This window comes from Scatophagus argus, chromosome 6, assembly GCF_020382885.2.
Source record: "Scatophagus argus isolate fScaArg1 chromosome 6, fScaArg1.pri, whole genome shotgun sequence".
Taxonomy (NCBI): Eukaryota; Metazoa; Chordata; class Actinopteri; family Scatophagidae; genus Scatophagus; species Scatophagus argus.
Window position 1 is genome coordinate 4673022 of NC_058498.1, and position 12597 is coordinate 4685618.

The following is a 12597-nucleotide window of genomic DNA, read 5'->3' on the forward strand; positions in this document are numbered from 1 at the left end:
TGATTCAGCCTGGACAATTTCATGCTAATTCAAGAGCTGGAGATGCTCCAGCAGCCAGGCAGTGAACACTGTCCTTGCACAACTTGAATAGAAACCATGGCTGCCTTCTGACAGACAGTAAGACAGACACAGACGGACAGACAGGTACAGACAGACTCACAGACCGACAGATATAGAGAATAAGGGCTGACCTTGACCTTCCCAGAGTTGTCTTCCTCTTCTTTTTTGTCCTCAAAGTCAAAGGCCACAGTCATCCTCTGCTGTCTCTGCTCCTCCCACAGAGTTGGATTAAAGCTGTCACTGTCCGACTGGTAATCTGCACGCACACACACACACACACACACACACACACGCACACACACACACACACACACGGCAAGGACAGGGTTAAAACTGCTATGATACAGCAGGTTCTGTAGATTGTCAGACATGTTTAAAACATTCAGTGACCTCTACACATTTTTGGACTCCCCTCTCTCTCTCTCTCTCTCTCTCTCACACACACACACACACACACACACGGTTTGTACCCTCATCATGTCGTGGTTGCTGAGGAAACATGTAGTTGGTCAAAACCTTCTGTTTGGTTTCAGGGTGGGCTTCTGTCTGCAGTGGGATCAGAGCCTTGGACTGCAAACACAGACACACACACACAGGTTTACATTAGTATTCTTGGGAGGACATTCACTAATCACATTTACAACCTATTTCCTAAACCTAATCCGAACTCGTGGAAAATGAAAAGTTAGGCTGCTTGCTAATTTGTTATTAGAATGTCTGATTGGCGACAGGAAATTTGACTTGAAACAAAACTGGCCTGACCGGCAGGTGGGAAACAGACGAAGCTTCATGTAAATCACTTGGAAAGAATCTGCAAATTAAATTTGCCAGAATTTCAAAGGGGGGAGCACCATTTCCCACTTTACATTTGCAACACAAACTGAATTTTTCCATCTGCTATCAGTGAGTCAAATGAACTGTCAAGTGTCTCTGGAATTTAATGTTTATATAACAAAAACACTGATTAATATTTATTTTAAAAAGCAAATATGATGGAACTACGAATGTTATCACACAGAAAGTAAGAATGAATTCATTCAAACATTTTTACTTTCTGTTTTGATATATTGCAGAATCCTGCATTTAAATCTTCAGGCTGTCAGTGTTGCCAGTTGCAGTGCATGAAGTGATGCGTGCAAAGGACATGACTGAATGAATTTGGGTTGAAATTCTGTTACAAAATATGCAAACACAAGTGCCAATTGTACATGTAAATGTAAGACTGAACTGACATTTTACAAATTGCATTTGAATTTTAAATTTGCTTTCTTCTTTAGCACGTTGATAATGACCCAGTGCTGCTCTGACTTCAATTTCAATTCATTTAAAAGCTTTGATTAAACTTTAAACTTTTGTAATGTGAAACACAGTAGAGCTGACAACAAAAGAATCGTAATCACAGACAGAGCAGTAAGTTTACGCCAATCTGCGTCAGATTGCTTAAACCTATAAAAACTTATTTACACAAAACTGTGTCTGCATTCATATGTTGATTTTGAAAGAGCAGAGAACAGATTTAAAATAATCAATTAATTTTTGTTGTCTCTTTGAAGAAATAACAGCCTACCCCAAATAAAGACTGAGAGAACAAATATAGGACAACAAAATCACCAGTGCCGGAGGCAGGAATGATAAATTCAGAATAATGAATTCTATGCACAGCATCAGTACGACAACACGTCACATCAGACAGAAATGGTGTTCTGACGCACTGTTTCATGTTTCCTGAGCCACACTTCTTCAATTTGCCTCTTAGATGGTAAGTAAAACTCAACACGTCTGCAGATGTTTCACAGCAAAAATCTTCCAGGGAAATTAAAAAAAAAAACCGAAACAAAAACAAAACATTTGCTCCACAGCAAGGAATGAAACAGAGAGAGGAAGCTCTCTGCTGGCATTAGGAGCAAACAGGAGACACAGCAAACGACTAAAACGGATGGGTTTTAAGATGTTTCAGAGATGTTTCTTATAATAAATTTGATTTAAAAAAAATAGACTGGAGAAATGAAATCCTTTATCTACAAACAGCCTGTCTCACGTTAATACTGTAAGCGTTCAGTCTCAGGGAGGTGAGATACCTGATTGTCAGAGAGCCAGAGAGCTGCCAGGTCCTTCAGCTTGGTGAAGGTAAACGGTAGATTCTTTAACCTGAGAAAGACACACACACACAGAGGGAGGGAGGGGGTGAGAAAGAAAAGAGAGACATTTCTTCTGCCCACGCAACGTACAGCCTGCAGAGCACGTAACCATGGCAACTACAGGCCGTGAAGAGCTACGCAACCAAAACGGCCATTGAGAACGTGTTGCCCTCATGTGTGTATGTGTGCACCTACTGTCACTACTGAGTCACGGTTTGGTCATCGGCCAGAGCGTGTGTGTGTGTGTGTGTGTGTGTGTGTACCTGTTGTCACTAAGGTTCAGGACTCGTAGTTTGGTCATCTGTCCGATCTCATCCGGGAGAAACTCCAGTTTGTTGGACCGCAATGACATTACTGTCACGTTCTTACAGTTACCGATCTGAAACACACACACACACACACACACACACACACAAACCATCAAGTCATGTTACAATTAAGTCTAGTGCTGAGAAAGATCTGCTGCATGAAGGACACCTTTAAACGAGCTACATTACAGTACTGTGTGTGAAGAATATTAGGGTTGCAACTAACTCCAATAACAGTTTAGTATATAAAATGTCATAAAATCTTAAAAGGATCACTAAATCACTATTTTCAAGAGTTCAAAGTGACACCACTAACACTTCTTTCACCTGGCTGACATAGAAAATCTATTTACTGTTAAAGAAAGCAAAGAAAACCAATCAATTTGATTATCAACATCAGTAATTGTTTCAATTTGAAATAAAGTCAGGACCAGCACTGCAGGGGTTATATCATTTATATATTATTATATGTATTGTATGCGAGTGTTCATCATGTGTTGACCTTCCTACCTCTCGGGGCAGCTCTGTGAGGAAGTTCTCGTCTGCAGCGAAGGTCCTCAGGCTGTGCAGATAGCCGATGGTGGGAGGCAACGACTCCAACTCATTACAACTACAGTCCAACTCCTCCAACAGAGACAGACTGGGTGACAGGAACAGAGGCAGAAAGGAAGAGATGTAGAGAAGACATGACAGAGGAAGAGAGGAAATTATTCTGTAGGCTGCAAAATGTCTGCTGCAACCTTAGATTAGACGACTTAGACACGGGCTCTAAATACGTTACATTACGATACGTGTGCTCCTTCTCTTTATTTTTCCTATTGTCAACAAAAACTGTGAAAAGACTGCACTAAGAATGAATTCATCCTACTATCAAGTGTTGTCTGTGCATCCAAAGCCAGATACAGCAGATACGAGCTCCATAGTTGTCCAAAGAGTATTAAGCACAGTTAATTCAGAGTTGATATGACACGGAGCTGAAAAACAAACCCTTCTGTTTGGGTGACATTTGCTAAAAACTACAGAGGAAATTACTTAGCTTTTTCTAAAATTGAAAACTTTAAATATTTACATCTTGAGTTGGAATGAATGGAGCTGAGTGCCACAAACAGGCTGAGGATGTCTTTGAGAAGGACTAACAGGGTGCTGGTTTTGGCCTTCCTGAGGGATTTGTTGACAATAAGAAAAATATTGAACGGCGCCAGACTTACGTTGTAATACACTATGATAAGAAGGGAAATTTGTCTTTATGGCGACAACTTAGCGGGAGAGAGTGTTGAGAGAAGGAAAAGATCACCACATTGAAGATTCACCCGATTATCTAATCAGCCAGACAATTAATTTTTAAAGAAGCAGTCAGTCTAAGTCTGGTGTTACCTCCATCAATTTGGTCTCATTTGCTGATTTTCTCTTTCCCCCTTCATCCTCTTTGATGTGTGAAATTCTTCAACCCTGGATCTCAACATCTCCACCCAACCAAGAGTCACAGTAAGATCTACAGCAGGCCTTCCCCCCCCTGCACCCCGCCCTCCTCCACTGCAATCATTAGCCTAGCAGCACGCTAACAGCAGTCTAATGCTAATGATACAACAATTTCAAATTAATGTACTGTCACTGTTAACACCACATTAGTCTGCTATTATTATTCCCAATGGACCGTGACCATCTGGGCCACCATATGGTCTGACAGGCGAGAGGAGAGGAGCTTCATATCCTATATTAAGATTTAAGGTTAGTAAGTAATAAGTGTAAATTAAATCTAGTTTATTAAATTAAAATTGTATATTAAAAATAAAAATGCCTCCTACTTGTCCCACAAGAATAAAGCTGATTGTGTCAAAAGTGACTTTTTAACGGCACTCCTATGAGATTATTTGGCTGCCATCTGCCAAAAAGCTATAATGATAATCCTACACTCAGTGGCAGGTGCTGCAAAGGAAAAAGTCTCCCAGTGGTTTGTCACAAGGTCACTTTAAGACACAAGTGTGCAGATTCTCCTTTAGTAGTGTAGCTGTAAAATAGTAATGGCTATAAAAGGTTAATGTCTTAAAGCAAACCAGAAGACTTTAATTGCCCTTTCCATGAAAGGAAGTGCAATAGAAAACTAGCATTGCTTACTGATTTCTATTTAATCCATTCTGTATACACTTACAGCATTTATCCTGTTGTACTGATGCAACCAGAGGGGAAAATAATGTGGCACTGGCTGAGGTATTCTGCAGATACATACACTTCTTAAACTGCATCTATTTGTCTAGTAACGGAAAAGAATTTGGCATATGTAGAAACAGAGGAATAGAAATCTGATCACATTCATCATTAGTAAGCAACACGTACAAACTAGGAAGGGAAAAGAAAAGGAACTTTTAAGGTGTTTTTGTTTTAATCAGAGGGAAAGCAATGGATCTACAGCACTACTTACTGAGGCTATAACCTGGGATTTGTTCAGGTAGACAAAATGTTTTCAGAGCGTTCAGATACAAATATGTTGCAAAGAGAAGAGTGACATGCAAGTCTGGTAAGCTAATTGTCACTGAATATTAAGAAGCACTTTTAATCCATCACAGATCGACTGATTCACACTATTCAATTCAAGTCAACTGTTTCAATCCAGTCAAATCAGTTTATTCTAACTCAAACTGATTTAATGTTTCCGTAGGCCTCGATGAGATTGTCTTTCTTCCAAAATCTAATAATTCTGGAGTTAAACAGACAATTTGTTCTTCTTTGCAGTCTGCAATGTGAACAGAATTCTACTCTCACCAGCGATCTCTAAAGCAGACTCAGTGACAATACTCCTGAAGTCAGGATGTGTTTTCTTTCAAAAATGTTTCTGCTTATTTCTCCAAATGTTCATCTTTTTTTGAAAAGCAATCTAATCTGATATCTACTGAATCTGGACTGTGATGGATTACAATAAGAATGCTTATAATCAAATTACTGTAATTATTTTACATGCAATCATTTCTGTCCCTTTAGCAGAGTTGGTATTGTATGTTTTCAATTAAGAATGCAGATTGTATTCAAATTAAATCCAAATACTGAAAAAAGGTTGAGAGTCGAATGTGAAGAAAAAGTAAAATGATCACATAAAGCCTAGAAACCCGAATCAAAGTTTATAATTGCATGTAAATACCATTAATCAAGATGTTTCCCACAGCCCCATGTTGTTGGGAGCCCATGTGTTTGTATCTGTAACATAGCTGAACATCTATCTGTCTCTGAACGCACCCCTGGATCCAGTATTCTAATGTTACTCACCCTTGCTTGGGCTTCGCACTAATGCCACAGCAACGCAGCAAACACAACACACAGAACCCCCCCAGTCATCAGCCAGCATAACAACACAGCAACTAACAGTAATAAACAAGGAAAACAACAACCCACCAAAGATAAACCTGCTGAGAAATTCTGACAAAGTACTATTGAAGGTATTTTCAAAGTAAGGCAAAAGTCTGCATGGCTTAATGCTTTCTTTATTGTGCATGCGTGCATGCGTGAGTGCGTGCGTGCCCGTGTGTGTGTGCGTGCGTTTGTGCGTGTGTTTTTACCTCCCGATGGTGCTAGGCAGTGAGGTCAGCTGGTTGTCATCTACCTTCAGTGTTGTCAGCTTCTTCAACATTCCTACAAGCACACATTCATGCTGACACAGTTAATTTGCTCCTCAAAGAAAGGCTTTGGTGTGACACTTTCTACAAACACCACAGCTACACACTGCATTCATAGTGTACTACAATGCATTCGTAACGCTTCATGACTACACTCATGAACATAGTGTTTCCTGATCCACTACATCGACTGTCCTAAAACATTATAGATCTGACGTATGATGAATTATGACTTGAGGCGTCTTATGGATGCTCTTGACCAGTTATAAACTAGAGGTTGACTGATGGGGCTTATAATGCGTTACTTATACACACCTTAAAAATCAGCATTGAGGACTCGTAGTATGCATAACAGTTCATACAGTATCATAATAAGCACCTACGATGGAGCCAAGATTATTTTAAATGCATGGAAATGGATCACATTTCACTGACCGCCAACAATGAAACATTATAATGAAGTCTGCATTATTACAGAAGCATCGACATGTTGACAAGCTATGATGCTGCATGGAATGTTAACATGCTATGAGTGTGTACAACAGCTGAATGTTGAGGCTTGCGTAGGTCAGTTTATGTTTCACCACCATTTCAACTTTGTGTGTACATGTATGAGTGTGTGTGTGTGTGTGTGTGTGTGTGTGTGTACCTATAGTGTCAGGGAGGTGCTGCAGCATGTTGGAAGATAGCAGCAGGTCCTCTAAGGCCTCGCAGCCTGAAATGTCCGTGTCCAGCGTCTCAATACGGTTCTTAGCTAAGTCCAAGTACCGCAACTGACGAAGTTTTCCTAGTGACTGCGGTGGAGAGGGCAGAGAGGGAAAGCAACAGTTAAATGGAAAGATACTTTCAAAAAATCTGAGAAGAAATGTGATGCGCAGCAGGAAGTGGTCTCACCCCTGGTATGGACTGCAGAGAGTTGTTATCCAGCCACAGCTCTTTTAGGTTATGGATCTGTTCCAACACCTCCGGCTAACATGCAAACAGAGGAATCCGTATCAGCATATACTGACGACATGTAAACCGACAAATATGAAGTCATGCAGCTATTTATACAAAAACAACTGAATTATTCAGTAACACAGTCCTGAGTGCATCTTCAGACTAAGTCTTTGGCATTAATAAAGAAACTAAAAAATGTTGGCAGAGTGGGTGAGACTGGCAATCTCTCCCTCCATGCTTTCTCTCTCTTGGCAGGAAGCAGCCAACCTACTCGTGTCACAGCCAACTTCCTGTCTGACTCCCTGTCGGTCTCCACCCAGCCCTCTCTTCCTACATCATGTCGGTGTGTCCCACTTCGGGGTCCAACTGAAGGATAGTGGGCTGAACTTGCTCCGGCCCAGAAGAGACAGCCTACAGAGGGTTCACCATATGCCGCATCGGGTTTTCAAATGTGAACTTTGAAGGCGGCGGCACCCCAAAATAGGACACAGCATCTGTGTTTGTGTCTTCCTCTCCCCCCTTCACCTTTTTCATCTCTTTACAAATAAATATGGTTCGACTAGCAAAGGCACACATGACTTCCTATGCTAACAGAGAAGAAGCTCAATGTCAAGCATTTAAACACTTAATTTATGCTGCATTTCAAAATTAACTGGCAAAACATGGCAGCAATCAGTCTCACCACTTCAGAGAATTCATTGCTACCCAGATCCAACCTCTCCAGCTGTGTCAGTCTGTGGATGGACCTGAGAGGACAGAATACATTCATTACTACACTGTAAACCTTTTATCCATCCATCCATTTTCTATACCGCTTATCCGTCAGGGTCGCGGGGGAGCTGGAGCCTATCCCAGCTGACTACGGGCGAGAGGCGGGGTTCACCCTGGACTGGTCGCCAGTCAATCGCAGGGACAACACACAAAGACAGACAACCACACACTCTCACACTCACACCTAGGGGCAATTTAGAGTAGCCAATTAACCTAATGTGCATGTTTTTGGTATTGTGGGAGGAAGCCGGAGTACCCAGAGAAAACCCACGCAGGCACAGGGAGAACATGCAAACTCCACATAGAAGGGCCCAGACCGGGATACCTGGAACCCTCTTGCTATGAGGCCACAGTGCTAACCACTGCACCACCGTGCCGCCCGTAAACCTTTTATATACTGAAAAAATATATATTTATGTTTACGTTTCTTGAATTCTTACTTTACTTTTATTCTAAATTATTATGCATTGCCTTGTAACACAGCCTTGCAGAAAACCTTCAAATCTTTCTAAAATCTTAGGGAAAAACCAATGACCAGTGAAACGAGTGATGGCTTTACCTTAAATTTGAATTTACATACTGATTAGGAAGCACTTAAACAACAACTCTAAACCACACTGAAGGTTAAATAGACCAAAAAGTAGTATTTGAAGCAGTATAGCTATTTGTATTACCTCTTTTCATAATCCATAACTGAATTCGCTGTTACTCTAACACTATGAAGGGTGTCTCTGTTAGGAGCAGTTGTTGTAGTCCCCTCATCTGTGGCTGTGGGATGCATTTAGCTACATTACACTAAACAGGAAGTATTTAAAGATGTTAAGGCCAGCACATTGCTGATATAACCAGCTTCATCAGTATTCAAGAACACCTGCCACGGATAAATATAGTTCTAATCTGGACACCTGGGAAAGCGTGCGTACGCTCAGTAATATCATGAAGCATCTGTGTTTTGTGTCACAGTTGCACTGAGTGATGCGTAAAGAATTTTGTGTTCCTTTCTCTTCTTTTTTTCCCCCCCTCACACACACACACACACACACACACACACACACACACATACTTACTTTGGCATGGTCTTCAGGTGGTTCTCTCTCAGCTCCAGGATCCGTAGTTTGGAAAGTCTAAAAAACAGAAGGCACATAAATCAAAACTTAATTTACTGAATCAATTGTTACAACATAAAATGAGGAAACAAAAAATACAGGCCCTGAATTCCTAATCAGTTTCATGACCAAAGATTAGCTCATTATAGATGATCACCACAACGGAAATGTTCCTCGTTAGATTTAGATTCCTGTCACTAATGAGCTTCCACGGATTTGACAGGATTTCATTTGAAATTTAATTTAATTTAATTCGGCGTCTGCTGACCTCACTCACAATAACAGAATTTGCTCCAACAGGCAGGACAACTTGTTGGAAATGTAGCACAACAAGCAATAACCCAAAGCAAATACAACCAGGATAAAATGCTAAAAATAAATTAATGTTTGAATGAGAAGACAGAGGAACAGATGTATATTTTTATGCACCAAATATAAAATGTATCTATAAAGATAAAAGTCCCAACCCTTATGAATGTCCACCATATTCAGCCTCTTTCAATAAATCCTTCTTTTCATTCAGTACTCAGTCTCAGTATTCAGTCTGTACCAGTGGTGCTGAATGGCAGTCTGTGGTGCCTGAAACATGTAAAACAGGCCACCCAACACAAGTCACACACTCACACACAATAACAGTTACATGCATCAGTTTACCTGCCAAAGTTAGCCGGCAGATACTCCAAGAAGGCATCGTTTAAGAAGAGCTGGGTGAGATTCAGGAGCTGCGTAAAACCATCTGGGAGTCTGGGACAGGCAGAGAGAAAGAAACAAAGGCAGAAAATGAGAACATATGCAAGAGAAGAATAAGAAAGAGAAAAAGAAAGTGTATGTCCTCAAAGGGCCCCAGTGGATTAAAACACAGACAACGTTCTCATAACAGCCCAGTGGAAACAGCTAACTGCTGTTAGCCTGCAGATGACTCATCCCCCCGGCCTCCGACAAGGTATGCTGTGTGGTGGAGTCCAGTTGTGCTACATGGACATCACACCACCAGCAGGAAAACAGAACTTACTTGAATGACATCTGATGCTTCATTGGGATGGTAGATACTGCATGTATGCTAGTATGGGGTCTGGGTTGCAGGCAACTATTATAAATACGTATTGTCTCTGTGATGTAATGAACACATAGATTGGAGGACATAAAAGCACACAAAAACCCAACAACAACGTCAGACAAACTGGCACAAACAGCAAAATACATGGCAAATGCATCACACAGTCTATTACACCTGGAACTGACTCCAGATCCACTCAGGCCAGTTGATAAAATTGGCGCTATTAACAAAACTCTTTGGAGTAATTTTTAATTCAATAGAAAATGTTTCTCTGTAAAAACAATACAATAAACCACATGCAAGGTATGTGAGAGATGTTCAGCCATTGTTCAGCTTGTTATCCAGATGCTGTATGCTCTGATAAACAAGCCACTTTTCAGGTTTTTGTTAGCACAGCTCTGTTGAACTTGCAAAACAAACCTTTTGTGCTTCAGATAAACGTTAATATTTGCTGCCATCAAACTAGAGACATGCGTTTTCTAATGAATGTTCAACTCCAGCAGTCGTGATATCACCGAGACATGTTACTTGAAGGGGTGTCTTACTTGGTGATGGGGTTAACACTGGCCTCCACCACAGACAGGCCTTTACAGCATTTTATGTTGTCGGGAAACTCCTGGATACCTGTGTGTGTGTGAGACAGAGACAGAGAGAGAGAGAGACAGGGAATTATTATCTGCTGCAAGCTTTGCAAATGTTGTGACAGCATCACATTATGGTTAAATACTTTGGATGTGAAATTGTTGAGGTGATATTCTGGGCTGCCTCAACTGTTCGTTCTGGAGTAAAACTCTGACTTCCACGCTTTGTAATTCTAGCTGCAAGTGAGAAAGCCAAGAAGTTTAGACTTTTACTTTGTTTGTTACTTTTTGCTTGCTTACTTTTAGGTTTTGTTGTTTGTTTGTGTTCAGGTTTGTTAAGGTCATGAATGTTACAGAGAGGATTTTTACCGTTTTTACTGATGTCAAGCTCTTTGAGGTTAACCAAGCTGGCGATGGTGGTGGGCAGGTTGGACAGGTCGTTATCAGGCATGCTCAGCTTCTTCAGGGCCTGGCAGTTGAAGAGTTGCTATGGAAACACAGAGGGGAAACAATGGATTATTATAGTCTGTTGGCAAAATCACACAGACCTTTAGCTGAAAGGCTCAAAAGCACAGAGAGCAAGAAAGTCAGCTGGAGGCATGAACCACGTAATGTCGTGGAAAAGCAGTGCCATTTTAGCAGCATTTTTCTATGAATAATGCAGAATTAATTTCCTACATATGGTGGTCCCTTAGGGACAAAACACATACTAAAGTGAAAGCAAAAACATTCAGAGATTAGTGCTCAAAATGGAAAAGTACTGCAAACGCAAAAACACACACAAGCATGAAAGTGCATGCACAAAAAGGCATGTGCTTAGAATACAGACAGGCTGTACTGTAAGCACACACACAACAGACAAAAGCACAGACATGAAGAGAGTGATGCACCAGTTTTAAGTTAAATCTTAACCCAACTCCAGCACAGTAGTGATATTCTTCTCCACAGCAGATTAAACTTAACTTCCTGCGTCACAGCTGCTTTCCTTTTAATGACATGGCTTAGAGCCAAATTTTGTTCTCAAGTTGAACATTTTCAAAGTAAGATTTTTTTCCCCCTCGTGAGGAGATTTGTTCGTTTCTGTCACAATATGCACGAGGGGAAACCTTAGTGTTGCACTGATGCAGCTTTTCAGTGAGTCTTTACCAGAACTCACATTTTGGCTAACACAGCAAGTTAGCATCACCTCACACAGCAACTTTAGCAGCTTGTCTTTGAGCTGTATGTAGAGTTAGCATGTTATTAGTCATTAATAGTTACTTTGCAGTTTACTTACTGTCGTTATGCTGGTACGACATTTCTAAAATATTTCTCATGTTGTCCTGTGTGAGACTCCAACAGACTGACTGCTCTCTGTCACACTTGACATTCATAACATTTTAAACACATAAATGTGCAAACTGATTGTGGATTGGAGTTTGCAGCTAATTCAAGCTAATCAAAGCTAGTTTATTGTATTAAAACAAGAAGCATTGAGCTAGTTGTGAAGTTGAGGAAGGGTTGTTGGTCATTATCAGGAAACATGGAACCACACGTTTCAGGTTCAAACTATTCCCAATGCTGCTACTGAATGAATGAATGAATGTACACAAGTTCCCCTTAACTGAATGACTGAAACATTAAAAATTAATGACTGATTAATACTCTGAGGACTAGAGTCATCCTCTTGTCGGCACAGGTGAAACATCACCTGGGGAAAGAAAGGAATTTGGACCACTTTTGGTGCCTTCTGAACAGGTGACCTCAATTAATTATTATCAACATCATTAGTCATCCCCACACTTTAAATACTGAGGATTTGCTGCCTGCCATGAGAACTGAATTGTTTTGGAAGACTGGCATTTTCAACATTTGTCACCTTCAAGTCCGTAAGTATAAAGTCAAGATGAAAATGCAACGTGCAACCTGTAAGTTGACTTCACCCACTGCACGTGATGTATTGCAAGAATGTTCATGTTGCTCCACACAAAACATTAAATTACAATGAGCAATGTCTTTAATTTTCTTGCAAATTAAACTCATATATGACCAC

The 12597-nt window shown here is 40.6% G+C and overlaps 1 protein-coding gene across 4 annotated transcripts in view; it reads right to left on the reverse strand.

Moving 5' to 3' along the window:
* lrrc7 (leucine rich repeat containing 7) overlaps positions 1 to 12597 on the reverse strand; it is a 62364-nt gene that overhangs the window by 23147 nt on the left and 26620 nt on the right. For 2 of the 4 annotated variants that reach the window (XM_046392278.1, XM_046392276.1), the window contains exons 3-16: positions 10935 to 11052; positions 10530 to 10608; positions 9582 to 9671; positions 8889 to 8945; positions 7733 to 7796; positions 7006 to 7080; positions 6761 to 6905; positions 6055 to 6127; positions 5765 to 5782; positions 3017 to 3146; positions 2462 to 2577; positions 2139 to 2208; positions 531 to 630; positions 192 to 316 (exon numbers count right to left, since the gene is read on the reverse strand). In XM_046392278.1, the coding sequence (XP_046248234.1) occupies positions 192 to 316; positions 531 to 630; positions 2139 to 2208; positions 2462 to 2577; positions 3017 to 3146; positions 5765 to 5782; positions 6055 to 6127; positions 6761 to 6905; positions 7006 to 7080; positions 7733 to 7796; positions 8889 to 8945; positions 9582 to 9671; positions 10530 to 10608; positions 10935 to 11052 (1260 nt within the window). The remainder of the gene's footprint in view (positions 1 to 191; positions 317 to 530; positions 631 to 2138; positions 2209 to 2461; positions 2578 to 3016; positions 3147 to 5764; positions 5783 to 6054; positions 6128 to 6760; positions 6906 to 7005; positions 7081 to 7732; positions 7797 to 8888; positions 8946 to 9581; positions 9672 to 10529; positions 10609 to 10934; positions 11053 to 12597) is intronic. The other 2 variants (XM_046392279.1, XM_046392277.1) reach the window with 1 other exon arrangement.